The sequence below is a fragment of the Dothidotthia symphoricarpi genome (genome assembly GCF_010015815.1).
Source record: "Dothidotthia symphoricarpi CBS 119687 unplaced genomic scaffold P153scaffold_17, whole genome shotgun sequence".
Lineage (NCBI taxonomy): Eukaryota > Fungi > Ascomycota > Dothideomycetes > Pleosporales > Dothidotthiaceae > Dothidotthia > Dothidotthia symphoricarpi.
Genome location: NW_022985024.1, coordinates 423,217 through 437,602, shown reverse-complemented (window position 1 = coordinate 437,602; position 14,386 = coordinate 423,217). Strand labels below are relative to the sequence as shown.

At 52.1% G+C, this 14,386-nt stretch overlaps 8 protein-coding genes across 8 annotated transcripts; 4 read left to right on the top strand and 4 right to left on the bottom strand.

The window, feature by feature from the left end:
- Window positions 1–135: 135 nt before the first annotated feature.
- On the bottom strand, window positions 136–1,324 carry P153DRAFT_297527 (uncharacterized protein; the record flags this gene model as incomplete). Its single annotated transcript, XM_033664163.1, has 2 exons — window positions 136–1,192; window positions 1,245–1,324. The coding sequence occupies 2 exons, from the start codon at window positions 1,322–1,324 to the stop codon at window positions 136–138; spliced, it is 1,137 nt and encodes a 378-aa protein (XP_033520868.1).
- Window positions 1,325–1,857: 533 nt separating this feature from the next.
- P153DRAFT_297741 (uncharacterized protein) lies at window positions 1,858–3,564 on the top strand (the record flags this gene model as incomplete). The annotated part of the gene is made up of 3 exons (XM_033664174.1): window positions 1,858–2,028; window positions 2,079–3,155; window positions 3,208–3,564. 3 exons carry the CDS (start codon window positions 1,858–1,860, stop codon window positions 3,562–3,564), a joined length of 1,605 nt encoding a protein of 534 aa, XP_033520867.1.
- A 306-nt stretch (window positions 3,565–3,870) lies between these two features.
- On the top strand, window positions 3,871–5,184 carry P153DRAFT_399251 (Aminomethyltransferase folate-binding domain-containing protein; the record flags this gene model as incomplete). Its single annotated transcript, XM_033671712.1, has 1 exon — window positions 3,871–5,184. The coding sequence occupies one exon, from the start codon at window positions 3,871–3,873 to the stop codon at window positions 5,182–5,184; it is 1,314 nt and encodes a 437-aa protein (XP_033520866.1).
- A 401-nt stretch (window positions 5,185–5,585) lies between these two features.
- Window positions 5,586–6,800, top strand: P153DRAFT_297145 (uncharacterized protein; the record flags this gene model as incomplete). Its single annotated transcript, XM_033664144.1, has 1 exon — window positions 5,586–6,800. One exon carries the CDS (start codon window positions 5,586–5,588, stop codon window positions 6,798–6,800), a length of 1,215 nt encoding a protein of 404 aa, XP_033520865.1.
- Window positions 6,801–7,547: 747 nt separating this feature from the next.
- P153DRAFT_369184 (uncharacterized protein) lies at window positions 7,548–10,362 on the bottom strand. Its single transcript, XM_033668701.1, has 4 exons — window positions 10,204–10,362; window positions 9,984–10,150; window positions 7,755–9,938; window positions 7,548–7,698 (listed from the first exon to the last, which is right to left on the bottom strand). The coding sequence occupies exons 1-3, from the start codon at window positions 10,215–10,217 to the stop codon at window positions 7,846–7,848; spliced, it is 2,274 nt and encodes a 757-aa protein (XP_033520864.1). The 5' UTR covers window positions 10,218–10,362; the 3' UTR covers window positions 7,548–7,698; window positions 7,755–7,845.
- Window positions 10,363–10,684: 322 nt separating this feature from the next.
- P153DRAFT_297962 (NAD(P)-binding protein) lies at window positions 10,685–11,757 on the bottom strand (the record flags this gene model as incomplete). The annotated part of the gene is made up of 2 exons (XM_033664196.1): window positions 10,685–11,474; window positions 11,525–11,757. 2 exons carry the CDS (start codon window positions 11,755–11,757, stop codon window positions 10,685–10,687), a joined length of 1,023 nt encoding a protein of 340 aa, XP_033520863.1.
- Window positions 11,758–12,048: 291 nt separating this feature from the next.
- Window positions 12,049–13,479, bottom strand: P153DRAFT_297383 (pseudouridine synthase; the record flags this gene model as incomplete). Its single annotated transcript, XM_033664154.1, has 1 exon — window positions 12,049–13,479. The coding sequence occupies one exon, from the start codon at window positions 13,477–13,479 to the stop codon at window positions 12,049–12,051; it is 1,431 nt and encodes a 476-aa protein (XP_033520862.1).
- A 186-nt stretch (window positions 13,480–13,665) lies between these two features.
- P153DRAFT_369183 (Thioesterase/thiol ester dehydrase-isomerase) lies at window positions 13,666–14,347 on the top strand. Its single transcript, XM_033668700.1, has 3 exons — window positions 13,666–13,748; window positions 13,799–13,849; window positions 13,894–14,347. The coding sequence occupies exons 1-3, from the start codon at window positions 13,678–13,680 to the stop codon at window positions 14,231–14,233; spliced, it is 462 nt and encodes a 153-aa protein (XP_033520861.1). The 5' UTR covers window positions 13,666–13,677; the 3' UTR covers window positions 14,234–14,347.
- Window positions 14,348–14,386: the final 39 nt, after the last annotated feature.

Sequence of the window (14,386 nt, the reverse complement as noted above, 5' to 3'; positions counted from 1 at the left end):
ATAGAGGTGATCGTGGGGTTCTCTACAATCTTTGTCCGGCTGTCTCGACACCCTTGATCAGAAGACTGTGAAGCGTGACGATCGACGGATGGATTCGCATGAGTCTTGGAGATCATAAGTGACACATGGCCATCTTCAAGTCCCATTCGTAGCTGTGATCGGTCGAGACATCGATCTCGTACAACCATAGCAGATCCTGCTCGCGGCATCCACGGGCAAATCGTCAATGCCATCCTCCTGGTCGCCGCCCCAACCATGGATGCCAAACCGTCCACCAGATACAGGCATACCGCATAGACTGCAGGGTGGGTCTAAAGTCGCATCTGTTGGCATTTGAAGCTTACCGGTAGTTCGAACCACATTCGACACGATACTAGGAAAGTTCTCCTCGACAGACTCGAAGTACTGCTTCATAAGGTCATCAATAGTGGTGTTTTTCGAGCTCGTAGAAGCCTGCGTCGCGCCCGATGATGGCTCATACACAAGTGGCCTCAGTCCAGGGTCTGCCATGTTGGTGTACGACACCAGCTCTTTCTTGAGAACATCGCGGAGCGGATAGTGAAACTTGACGCCAAGAGGGGACTCGCCGTCTGATATTTGCCATGGCAAGGAGAACCCTCGGCCCTTTGCTGTCTCGGCCAGTGTTTTCTCGGCGAGTCTGGTGGTACTGTCACCCCAAAGTATGCTCTCACAACCGGTCAGCTTGGCGTGTTCGACAATCAGCCTGGTCTTGAGTGTGTTCTGAACATCTGCACGTGCCGTAGCCGAAACAAGCGAGCTGATCATGTGGGTGAGTTGCTCCTGATGAGTGAGGCCTTCCTGGGCAACTAGATTTGGCGCCAGGCCTCGAAGAGAAGCGTCGTCCGAGATGAGTCGAAACACATCGTGCAGTGGCAACGACGCATACTGATGATCTGGATACTGCTCCCGAGCCTTGCTGAGTAGTTGATCAACAGGAAAAGACTGTTCGAGATCTTGGATGAGTACTACGCTGATGGTAAATCCCGTACGGCCGGTTTTGGCTTGTTGAGTTTTGAGGTGCAGATCCAGGACGTGCAAGAGCGTGGTGGATGAAACGCCAAAAGAGAGGGGTAGCAGGATTCTGCGCTGTTGAGCCGGAGCCGCAAAATTTACACGGAACGTCTCCAGGCGCTTGATGGCTTTTGTGTGCACATATCTCGCGAAACAATCACTGCGAAATTTTAGTCTTGTGAATCACATCGACGTCGTGAGGCGATGCTCACTGGCAAAGTGGCTCTGAGCGTACCACGAGCACCGACGTGTTCGTCTTGCATCTCTTGCACGTATCTGTTGCTCCTGGCATGATGTCCTATGGTTGAGGTTGGATGCTGTATGTATCCGATGTCTGATGTGTGGAATTATGGATGGTGGTGTTGTGCCTTCCGGTTTGTCAAAATACCCGGCGTTAAGGTAGATTCTTTACAGGGCAGTGTGGCAACTTCACGACAATTCTAGATCCTACAAGTATAGCAGGCTAGATATATACTAGTAGCATGAGAGGTGCATAAACCATAGAAGAAACCTATATGTAGTCGTCAAGCTGTTGAAGATTGCGCTGCAGCTTGGCTACCACTCAACCAAGAGTCCCTGCGCCACATTCGGGAAACCGCGCTACGTAGGCCTCACACGTTCACATCGCGACAACTAACCAACCTGTCTGGCCTTGCATCCTACCAACAATATGCGGACCTGGCAGAGCGCGATCGCGTTGTTATTGCTTTTGAGCAACAGCATCGCAGCTATCGATGTCACCTTGGTAATTTGTGCTCACTCGTATCGCAAGCTCATGGCTGACCTAGCGGCCAGACGCGCGACGATGCCCAGAAATGCTCCGGAATGTACAGCAAGAAGAGCTGGGGAGGCCAGGTCGAGCCGTTCATCCTCGTCAAGTTCCTCAAGAAGGACGGGCTGAACAAGGAGGTGCAGGACCCGACCGTGGCCGTGGTCGTGTGGGAGTGGAAGGACTCGCTGCTGCTGGGGAAGCCCTCGGACATGGACGTTGAAGATGTAGGTGGGCTCTGGCGTCACGGGGCTGCGCAGGCTGACAAGTATAACAGCGCCAGTACATCTGCAACGACGACACAATCGACGCGAAGCTCTGCAATGGCACACAAAAGGGCGAGTGGATCCTCTCCGACGATGCCGACGCCTTGTCCAGGATGCACATTCGCACCACCGCCGTCCACCTCAACGACCCCAAGCCCATCAACTACCCCGTCGCGACCGGCGACAAGAAGGGGTCCATCAAGACGGGCTACTACTGCGTAGCCACGGCAGCGCTGTCAAATGACGTCGAGTACGAGGCTATCGTGACCTTCAGGAACGCATACGGAGAGCTCCCGGCAGCCCAGATCGCGAAGCTCCCCTTCTACGGTGGCATCACAATCGTCTACTTTGTCGTGCTGAGCTTCTGGGGCTTCCTATACTTCCAGAACAGGCACGACATCCTCGCCGTCCAGAACTATATCACAGCCATCCTAGTCTTCTTAGTCGTTGAGATGCTGATGACTTGGGGCTTCTACGATTACCAGAACCGCCATGGTAACAATGTAGGGACCAAGGTGCTCATGATTGTTGTCGCCGTTCTCAACGCGTTCCGCAACTCCTTCTCCTTCTTCCTGCTCCTGATCGTGTGCATGGGATACGGCGTCGTCAAACCCTCACTCGGCAAGAACATGACCATTGTCCGCTGGCTTGCTGTTGCACACTTCATCTTTGGCGTTATTTATGCCATTGCCTCACTCACTGTCCGTCCAGATGACGCTGGTCCTCTCGTACTGCTTGTTATCCTCCCCCTCTCCGCCACATTGACCGCCTTCTATATCTGGACACTGAACTCGTTGAATCTCACAATGAAGGACCTCATGGAGCGGAAGCAGACTGTCAAAGCGACCATGTATAAGAAGCTCTGGTGGTGCATTCTGACAAGCATCATCGTCATCTTCGGTTTCTTCTTCATCAACAGCTTCACATTTGCCGGCGCCTCGACCCCAGATTTCGCGCCAACGCATTGGCAAACAAGATGGTTCATTTTAGATGGATGGCTCAACCTGGTATACTTGGCAGATGTCTGCTTTGTCGCATACATGTGGCGGCCGACAGCGAACAACAGGAGATTTGCGATGAGTGATGAGGTATGTCTTTCGAGAAGATATTGTTTGTGTCCTGTTGCTAATACGAGTTCAGATTGCCCAAGACGATGAAGGTTTCGAGATTGCGTCTTTGCGAGACTCTCTTGATGAGGAGGAAGGCGGGTCGGACCATCTACCTTCATACGACCCTGCGCCCAGGCAACGGGCTGATATGGCGCGTGATGTCTCACCATTACCGGCACCCAAGCCGCAAAAACCTATCGTGCCCCCACGGGAATCTCTTGACGGAGACACGATTTTCGCAGTTGGTGAGGACGATAAATGGAGCGACGACGATGACGAGGATGAGGATGACGACGAAGATGACGACGACGATGACGATTCTGAGGCATCAAGCTCAAAAGCAGGAGGCCACGAGCGAGCACGGCTGACGAGTCGAAAGAACGACTAGGTGCATGGTCGTTGCTGGAATCGTATTAAAGACTGATACGTTTTACCGTTGATCAGCGTTGGCGTTTGACTGGCACTGGTGTCAATGTATTGTATGGCTGGAAAGACATGTTTTCAATTTACAAAATAGACATGTATTATGTTGCTCCTAGATAGTATCTTGTGCTACATTGAAAGTTTGTAACGTAATGAAGTCGTTACAAGTACAGCTGAAGAGGATTTGTTAATCCCGTAAACGCCGAGGTTTCCGTGACAGCTTCTTGTCTCCTCCATCGCAAATGCCGCATGCACCTGTCAGACGCAATCAATGGCGTCTCTCTTGTCCTCCAACCCACTACGGACTCGCATTTTTGTATGCGACACATGTCGAAGTAGTCTCCGCCTCGAACGCAATGCCCGATCTGCTGTACCTCGAACTTTGACCACTGCGTCATGGCAATCACGACAATACAGACGCAACCAACCCAACTACCTCCCAACGCTGAGGTTCTCACCACGCCCCTACCATGAACAGCGTACTTACTCTTCTGCAACTCGTCCAACCAACTCGGGCACCACACCGCTTCCCCAACGCCGCCTGCTATCTCTCTCTGGCCCCGATGCCGCCAAGTTTCTCCAAGGCCTAATAACGAACAACGTCGATCCTCAGCACCCTTCCCCGACTCCCTTCTATTCCGCCTTCCTCGATGCTCGTGGCAGGGTGCTCTGGGATGTGTTCATCTGGGTTTACCCCGAGCTCGTCGCGGAGAAGGGAGCTTGGGCGTGTTATATCGAGGTTGATGCGGAGGAGGCGGCAAGCTTGAAGAAGCATCTGAAACGTCACAAGTTGCGGAGCAAGATCAATATCGAAGATGCGGAGGGGCTGATGGTGTGGGCTGCATGGGGAGACATGTGTGAGAAGATGGATAACGAGGGGGTTGTGGTGAGCATGCACGATCCAAGGGGTCCAGGCCTTTGGAGGGGCTTGGTTAAAGATAACATGACCACTTTGGGGGAAAGGGATGTTGTGGATGAAGTGCAGTACCGTATAAAGAGATACCAACTCGGCATCCCCGAAGGACCCCTTGAAATCCCTCGAGAAACCGCACTACCTATGGAGCATAACATCGACCTTTCCAGCGGTATAGACTTCAAAAAGGGTTGTTACGTTGGTCAGGAGCTCACTATCCGCACAAAACACACGGGCGTCGTTAGGAAACGAGTGCTACCCGTGACGCTTTATACCATGTCTTCCACCACAGAGACCAGCATTTCCCCAGAACAAGACGTCGATCTATCTTTCAACGCGGATTTCCCCGAACTGCCACCAGGCGCTGATATCAAGCCACTGGACTCGGCCGGACAGCCTAAAAAAGGTCGCGCATGTGGGAAATTCATTGCCGGCGTTGGGAATGTCGGGCTTGCGCTTTGTCGGCTAGAGATTATGACGCCAATGAAGATTAGTGCTGAAGGTGGGAGCTGGAAACCTGGGACGAAGTTCGGGGTGAGCCTCGGGACACAAGTAGAAGATGGGGAGGAGCGAGGAGGAGGGGATGAAATAGCTGGGGTGCGAGCGACGTTGCACGACTGGTTTTTGGTCAAGGAGAGGGACTTATGGGATAAGAACCGGACCAGGATATAACGTTATGGAGTTGTTTGGTTGCACATGCAAGTGTACTCGTATACATTTAACAAGTTCTTATATGATGCCATAGTCACGCAAATCTCAGAATCGTAATGATACCACTACCTCGCTAGGACTGGAGGTCTTCTGGCATATAGTACTCTTGTGAAATATCGAATCAAATGGAAATACACATGGTCGCCCACTGTCGTCGCTGGAGCGAGGCTATGTTGCTTACGAGTTGATATAGCTCACATGAGTGTGGCTTAGCTCGCATACGTCATCGGCCTCAGTTCAACAAGACCTTTCATCCTCTACTCTCTAGGCATCATCATCTATACAGTATCTTCTGCTGGCAAAAGCAGCTGTAACACTGTATTTCACTACATACCAAGGAACATATCCGAAATACTGGCATTATGGCGGTCGAATTGTCCCCCTCGTCAAAGCCACCTGAACAGCAATTTTCCATTACAACACTCATCTCGCGGTTTCGAACCAAGAAAATAGATAATAAAAGCAACTCCCCGGAACGAGAACGTGCTCAAAGAGACTCAAGACCACCACTTGTTGCGTCACCGCTTCCACTCGTCCTCCCCAAGCATCAACAAGCTCTACCAAACCTTGGCTGGACGTCAATTACGTTCCCCCAGCCATCATCTCTGCCAAATTCAAATTCAAATACAACGCACTTTCCAAACGCATCAACAACGGAACAAATACCTGGCTTACATCCTCTACAAGTTGCCTACGAAGACCTATTCGCAGCAAGCCAAGCCTTCTTCAACCAGCCCGACTCTTCAAAACAGCAATGGAAACACCGTCTCGGATCGGAAGAAGGCTGGTCTGCCATTCCTGGGGAGAAAGAGTTCATTACACTGAGGACGTTGGAATACTGCCCCGAGGTCTTGAGGCAGCCGGCGAAGAAGTACTGGGATCTCATGGGAGAGCACTTGTCCAAGACACTCGGTCGAATATCCACATCCCTAGGCCTACCGGACGACGAACAGGCAGGGCTGCGACAATTTGTTGGCCCATGTGCATCAATGCAGGAGAAGGAAGAAGAAAAGACGGCGACAATGCTCCGCCTATTCCGATATGAGGGCTGGGAGGCCAAAGAAGTCGCTGAACCGCACGCCGACCTGGGCCTGCTGAGTGTTGTAGTAGGCAATGTTCCTGGATTGGAAGTCTGGGATGGCAACGCTTGGTTTGATGTGGAGAGGGAGGTGGAGAGGTCTGGTCGAAAAGGTGCGAGTATACTTGTTGGCCGTCAACTTCAGCGTTTTTCGAACGGCCGGTATCCTGCGGGTGGCCATCGTGTAGTTTCGTACGGACTTCCACCTTCTGGTCCCTCTCCCACTATCTCGCCCTCCGTTTTGCAAACGGAACAGAAGAGATATCGCTTCAGCATCGTTTTTGTGCTGCGCGCCCATGAACCTCTGCTCATACAATCATCCACCCTGGAGACAAACATCACAGGAACATGGGATGAGCCGCTTGAAGGTATTACGGTTGGGAAGATGTATGAGCAGATCAGAGGCAAGCACTTCAACATAAACATCGGTGTTGAAGAGAGGGAGAAGCAGAGACAGAAGATCAGGGGTCCACAAGATACATGTGCAAGTGCGGGATAATACTCTACAATCCTCTCTAGAGCATACAATGAGGTTTACCCGGAACGAATCCATCTATCTACTTCCTTCGTATGCTCCTACTTAGAGACTTGGCATGATTGTTTCTATACATAACAATATTCTGTGAAACCGAGAGCCAATCTGAACTTCCCACTTAGCATCGTTGTAAGGCTCAAACTAAGTCCACGTTAGACTCATCGTCCTCCCAATTAATCTCGTCGGCTCCGGACTGTCATTCTGTATATCTTACCTGCGGTCAAACATCTGTTGTAGAAGGTATGCAAACTTTACGAACATTGATTCATATACTAGAGGTTCTCCTCTATGCGGCCGCTGGTAGCTATACGCATGAACCCGATCATGTGTGCGGATGTTTGTTTAAGCAAACTGAAGGCGTGTCGTAAATACAGAAGGATAAGGCTCACTGAACCTTTCTGGGTAAATTGAGGTGATCGAGAAATTCACGCCAGGAAAGTTCTCAAAGGTCAGATCCTGGTTGTCAAGCCATCCGCCAAGAGGAATTGGGGAGGTGATCTTCCGTTGCTAAGACATATTCACACTTTTGCGTGGACCCAATCTGAATGTCAAGGACGTGTTTGTTTTGTTGGGTCCCCGCATATTCGTTTCGTTACTTGGCGAGGTCATAGTATACGTAAGTCGGACCATCGGGCCGGGTATCCAAAGGCTACTCTTCTATTGCAAATATGATCTCACCTACATACGTGGTGCGTATATCATGAGGCAGCGGGACTAGTTGATGTTTCAAATTGCTTAACTACTTCTGCCAGTATGACTGCAAGGAGGACAGCTTGAGTGCTGGTTTCCCTCTCTGAGGCAAGTTATAGACTATATGTATGATCTCATGAACCTGCCAACTTTGTGCTTCTATGAGCGAGCTCTGTTCATATTGTTTAGCAAGGTACACAACAGAAAGTTACTGGTAGAGTGACTTACCGCACTATATATGTCTATAGCGTCTTGGTCACTAGAGGCCTCGAACTAACGGTTCACAGTATCGTCGCCGCGAGCGACATCCGTCGGGAATTTAGTCAAATGTCAAATCAATACACTCGACACCCACCGGGACCCTAGAAGGTGTCAAGTTGAGTTTTCTCGGAGTCATGACAGGCAATGGCTGAGGTTTGTGGGTGACTTCTTTAGGAGATACGGCAGAACTGGATCCGAAGTGACGAAGACGAGCAGCACGGATTCCCGTCGCCGATGATTCTGCCACGTCGGTATCGGATAATCTCGAGTTCTTTGGAGTCGTACGCACTGTTCTCTCTGATGTCTTTGAAAAGTCCGGAGGCGCGACCCGCGTAGTATCATTACGCCCCGCAGAGCTATGTTGGCCTTGCAATACACCCGTTTGCACCTGTTGGTAAGAGACTACTGGCGGTGACTCATCAGACACAAACAAACTTTGGGCGTTGTCTTCTACCTCCTCCCATACGGAGCCACCAGTGTGATGAGTTGGCTTTCTAGCTGAAGGGCCTGCGACGGGTTGTTGTTCTTGCAAGCTCAACTGTAAAGCCAACTGCAGATCTGCATCGTCCTCTTCGTCAGGCCAATCATGCAGAGGAAGACGCTTCAAAGATTTGGATGAGTTCGGTATCTTATTGTGGGCACCAACATCTTCAAATGAATCACCTACACCTTCCTGGTCATCTGGCGAGCTCGATTCAACAACATTAGATACTGCCGACTGTATCGAAGATAATGTACGCGAGAGTGTTTTCGGAGGCGGTCGAAGTTCTGGATCGTCTTTCTCTGAATCTGGAAGCCCTGTGCCTTTACGGGGTCCATGTGAGGGCGGTTGCTGGCTATGCTCTTTGGTCGGAGAAACTGATAGATTGGAACCCTGCGAGGGTTTCGTGTGATTGTGAGACGGCGAGGCACGCGTTACTGCGCTCTCGGTCCTCTTCGCAGGTTTTTGAGGGTTGCGTTGCTTCTTCGCTGGCCGCGACGTCCCAGTCGTAGGGTCTGGCGATTTGCGTTTAGGAGTACGGGGAGGATCAAAGATTTCTAAGGGCAGACCTTTCTGCAGCCAGTATTCCGGCATGAATTCGCATACAACTTCATGGTTGGGATCAAATCGTACACCGTATCTCTTACCATCCCAAGAGCCCCGTCGACTCTCGAAGTATTCCCTTTGCAGGCTGGTTACACCGAAGGGCGAGAATGAAACCTTACGCTCGAATTCGCGCTCTATGCGCTGTTTCTCGGGGGTGTTGACTTCGATGCTAGCAAGGACCTCTCGCGGCAAAGATGTGTCTCTCTTCGACAGGTGTCTTGTAAGCAGAATAGGTACAATCCAGTTCATGTACTTGTCCCCCCATATGTTGAAGCGCGAACTCGTCAACTTAAGCAGCTCAAGTTCTTTGAACAGCCAAACATGTTCTAGATTGAGCCGTGCATTGTTACGCAGATCTTCGTCACTAGATACCGTTGGACGGTAGTACTTTTGCAAGGTTTCGTACGATGGATATCCCGCTGGAATAGGGACAGATCGTGCGCCAGGAAGTGATTCAATAAATTCCGCCAGTTGTATACTCCAGGCATCGCAATCCTTTTGGTCTCGGCACGAACAAAGATTGCGGGCGAGCCCCCCATGTTTGAGAGCACGCATGGCTAGGACCACGCCGCATCGAGGAAGACCTTTGATGTTATAGTCCCCGCCAACGAGTATAGCGAAGAGGACCAAGCTTTCACGACTCAGACCGAGATCACGAGCTTTAACAACGCGAGCAGTTCCGCTGTTCTTTTTCGTGTTTCCCTTGGACCGGTTGTTGTTTCCTTTCTCTTTCGCAACTCGATCATCACGAAGCCAGAACGTGCACCCAAACATAAGGCAATCGGAATCTTGAGACCAAACGGCATCGACAAGACCCAGAATCTGTAGACGCGCACACTCGGCCTCCGCTTCAGCAGGGGCTTCGTGGTGTGGAATACCGAGACATGTCAACATGTCCTTAAGAAGCTGCCTCTTGTCATAATCTATCTTGGCACAATATCGCTTTCTCCGCTTCAATGGGCGATGAGGACCATCGAACACTATCACAGGTTGGATGTGCAAGGTAAGGAGGCGACACATGCGGTAGAACATAGCTTTCTCGATTGGATTGGCCGCCGGTGTTTCTGTTAAGTGTTAGCAAGAAAGCGATACAAAGAAACATTATTTACTTTTTCGGATAATGTCTACTTCAGCTTGAGTTAGGTTGTGAAAACGGAAATCAGCTTCATCTATCGCAATCCTCAGCGGCCTGCCATGCTGCTTGTGATGGTCCTCAGCAAGTTGTGCGATTGACACGACTTTTTCAATCTTTCGATCTCTGATGATATTGAACAGCCTATGCGCGTGTCAGTATAGCTCTCGTCGCTAAGTATACCGCGGTAAGCATACTGTGGAATGCCCATGACGCGTGAGATTGGTGAGGAAACTGGTCAATAAGCCAAAACACGGACGACGCGCGTCTCACTTGAAATCTTTGGATTCGGAGTAGGTTATTCTGTTCGCCGACTACCTTGTCGAGGAAGTTGAAATCTAGACGAGATGAAGCTGCTCGAAAGATTTTAGTATCGTCTTACTCCGCATTGTCTGCACGGAGTTTGTGGGGTTGGGATGTGGGGCCATTTCGCGACGCGAAATCATGTGATGTGACGAGTTAGGCACGATAATGCAGATCGTTGCGCGATGTCGCATTTTCTTTTCCTGGCGAACACGAGTTCGTCAGTATCAAAGACCGGGTGGTTCTCGTCGGAGATCAGACTAGACCACAGAAATTCATCGGAAAGGGCGGCATCTTGTCGCACCTCCTTCATGAGCTTTGTCATCGTCATTCAACTTGATTGCTATAACAGTTCAAGTAAGAAGTACAACGATCTCACTGTTGCACTTCTACAGGCTTCCCACCCTGCTCTCCGCTTCTTAAGCACGCCTCCAGGACTCTCAAGTCGTTCAACGCCTCTTCAGGGCTTTGCATCTCATTGCTCTTTCCCTGTTCCAGACTTTCCGCCCACGCCTTGACCTCTTGCTTAACACCACTTCCTTCATCAGGAAAGTCTTGTGTTTCCTCCTTTCCATCTTTTTTAACCACAACCTTTCCGCGTAAAACCTGCACAGTCCCTTTCTCACAGGCAACAAAATACTCGCTGCCCCCATCTGTCGTGCCAAAGGAGATTGTCAAAGTTCCAGATGATCCGCTATCGATCTGTATGATTGAATTGAAAGTATCGACAGGTGGAAGATGTTCTTGCAGTTGTGCTGAGAACGCACTGATCGTCTTCATCTTGTTCCCGCTGCCTGCTAACATCAGCCTTAGACCGGCGACGAAATGTACTCCCCCGTCGAGGAGGAAGCCACCCTGGTACTCTGGTGTTTTTCGCCACGCGGTTTCAAAGTACTTCCCGCCGGGTTGGACTAGATTGGTAACACGTGCCCGGAAAGATAGAATGCGGCCGAGTGAAGATATCTGCTGGGAGGCGTGGTGGAAGCTGGGGAGAAATCGAAAGTTCTCTGCCACCGCATATTGTCCGGGCTTGCCGTGCTTTTTTATCCACTGAAGCAGTTCTTCCGCCGTCTGGGTGTCCTTTGCAATTGGTTTCTCGGCAAGCACGTATTTTCTTGCACCGATAGCCTTTTTGATGAAATCTGGCTGAACAAGGATTGGTAGACTATCTGACATCAGTCTCATAGACGGCTCCCGCGCCCTGACACCACTCACGCAATGATAACACCCGTAATATCCTCCCTCTTCAACAAGTCCTCAAACGTTTTTCCTTCTTGATCGTCGCTATACAACTCCACATTCTCAAGGTTTTCAGAAAGCGTCCGTGCAGACTTGAGTGAGCGAGAATACACTGCTTTCAAACTCAACACTGAAGTCGCCTGGATGGCGGGGAGATGCTCTTCTTTGGCAAAGATGCCGCTACCGATGAGGGCTACGCCGATAGTCATTTTGTAGGAAGTTGGATGGGAGCTGGGTCTCGGAAGAAGCGCAATAAAGTAAGAGGTTGTATGGAAGGCTACACTCTAGAGTGGTTTGCAGCGGAGACTATTCGATGATGAAGTGGAGGTTTATAAGATGTGGGGTTACACACGTCATTCGCTCGCCCGGGAGGAGTCGCTTATCAATCACCGCAGGGGCTATTCTCCACTTGTGGGTTGCGGGGATGGGTTGACATTGGGGTATCTTGAATATATGGGCGTCCGAAGTGAACGCAGCATGCTCTATGACTCCACTAAACCTCATGTTGCAGTGCTGGCAGCAGTCTGCTCTTGTTTCTGCGTCTCACTCCCTAGGCCCAACTTCTCCAGATCTACTGCCAATGGATCACTCTCTTCTGTGCTCTCTGTGGGCCCCTCATACCCCGGCGGCGGTAAAGCCCACGCAGGCAATGCTGTCTGGTAGTCCCACTTGCCCTCCTCGCATCTATACCTCCGCGCGTGCAGATAGATGCCCAGCTCGTGCACACCAGGATCACTGTACAGCGGCGTGTCACAGATACTACACAGCTCGCCCGTCATACGTTCCGCCTTCTTCTTGTTGTACGCGTCCACCATCTCGTCATGGTAGGCGACAGCATCGGCTACCTCTTCCTTGCCCATACGCTCAAGACGCGACAAGATATCCTCGTCGTTCTCAGAATCGGAGTGCCCACGGCCCAGCGAGGGTCCAAAGACGCGCTGATTGGCATATATGGGGTCATTGGAGATGGGATGGCCCAGGTACTGTAGGTGCACGCGCAGTTGGTGTGTGCGGCCGGTGACGGGGAAGCAGCGGACGATGGAGTAGCCGCGGAGCTTCTTCCAGGGCTGGTCGTCTGGCGAGACGTCGTTGGTCTGCTCGTCTTGGGCGGGAGCGTCATGTTTTGGCGGGTAGTATGCGAGGCGCTTGAAGACAGTCCTGGACTCCTTGCCGTCTGCACGCACGCGGTTGAGGCCGAGCTTGGGGCTGATCTGAAGGATGGGCTTCTCGCAGACAATTTCGCCCTCGGGAAACTCTCCCACAACGCGTGTGATGTACTCCTTCTTGACAGTGCGCCCGCGTATCTGCGCGCCCAAAGCCTCGGCCGCCACCTTGTGCTTCCCAATGAACATGATGCCGCTGGTGAGGCGGTCCAGCCTGTTGCAGGGCAGCGGGTTCCAGCCGTTGCCTCGGTCAGCGCGCATGATCTCGATGATGGAGTTGAAGTTGTAGCGGCCAGCAGGGTGCACCGGCATGCCCGCCGGCTTGTCGATGACGATCATGTCGTCGTCTTCGTGCACGATGCCAATGGGCGTCGCCGTGCACGGGGGCTCATGTCGGTGCAGCGTGTGCGAGATGACGTCGCCGTTGTTGACAATCGTCTTTGTGCTCGGCACCGGCTTGCCATTCAGCACCACGCGCCCCTCGACAATGGCCTTCTCGTAGTACTCGGTGGGCCGGTCGCGGAACTCGCTCGCGAAGATGTCCAGAATCTCGCGGCCCCGCCAGCGCTGCTTGCAGAAGGTGTTGTATGTGAAGTGGTAAGGGGTGACCTTGCGCAGGCCCTCGTCGAGAAAGTAAGGTGCGCCCCATGGGCCGCAGGGCGTTGGGATGCAGGGCGTGACGACAACGGCCGGTGGCTCCTTCCACGGAAATTTGTCGTCTGGAAGCGGTGGGTATTTGTCGCGCGGCGACGAGGGCACGAGGGCCATTGCGCTTCTCGCAATCGGCAGCCGCCCTTTGGCTGCAAGGTACGCGAGGATGCGCGGCGAGGGGGACAGTTCGATCGATGGTGCGCCGCGGGGTGCAGCTGCGGCGTGCGAAAACCTGTGCGACAGCCGAGGCGAGAGACGTGCGCGCTATGCCCGGACGCGAGCACCAATAGCTTGACTGTGCCATGACACTGCAAAATGGCGCTGGAGTCACTGAAAGCGCGCCAAAGGACTGACTACAGCTTCGAGCTCGAGTACAGGACGCGATGGTAGACACACTCCCTGCGTGACCACTCTGCCCATGGCTGACGGCAGCAAGGAGCGACAATGACATGTACCACCATCTAAACAACAGCATCTACTACTTCCTGTGCGTCTCGACTCTCTCCCCGCCACAAACGCTGACCCCCCTAGCTTTGACTCGGTGGTAAATGCCTATCTCATCGAGCATTGCTCCCTCGACCCGCCCACGTCGTCCCACATCGGCCTCGTCGTGCACTCCCACTGCGACTACTTTGCCCCCATCGAGTTTCCGGCCGTAGTGGACCTCGCGTTAAGGGTTAACAAGCTGGGCAAGAGCTCTGTCACGTATGAGATTGGCGTTTTCGTGAGAGGCCAAGACGAAGTCAAGGCAGTCGGCGAGTTTATTCACGTGTTCGTCGACCGCGAAAGTCGGCGCCCTGGGAAGGCTGGCATGTCGGAAGACCTGAAGACGGGGCTGCAGAAGATTGTAGTAGACAAGGCGAGTCTGTAATAACGAAACATGTCGAGGAACTCTGATACTTGAACCGTCGATTGTCTACTCGTAGCATGTCACGGCCAAGCTGTGCGGTGATGCCACGACTTGCCCGACGTTGTGATTGTGAAGAGGCAGGCATGGACTTCCTAATCCCTTCAGATGCTGGAA

Coding starts and splice junctions, on each gene's coding strand:
- P153DRAFT_369183 (XM_033668700.1), top strand. CDS start 13,678: ATGGCGCTGGAGTCACTGAAAGCGCGCCAAAGGACTGACTACAGCTTC. Junction 13,749..13,798: donor CTCGAGTACAGGACGCGATG/GTAGACACACTC, acceptor GACGGCAGCAAG/GAGCGACAATGACATGTACC. Junction 13,850..13,893: donor AACAGCATCTACTACTTCCT/GTGCGTCTCGAC, acceptor TGACCCCCCTAG/CTTTGACTCGGTGGTAAATG.
- P153DRAFT_369184 (XM_033668701.1), bottom strand. Junction 9,939..9,983: donor AGTAGACATTATCCGAAAAA/GTAAATAATGTT, acceptor AACACTTAACAG/AAACACCGGCGGCCAATCCA.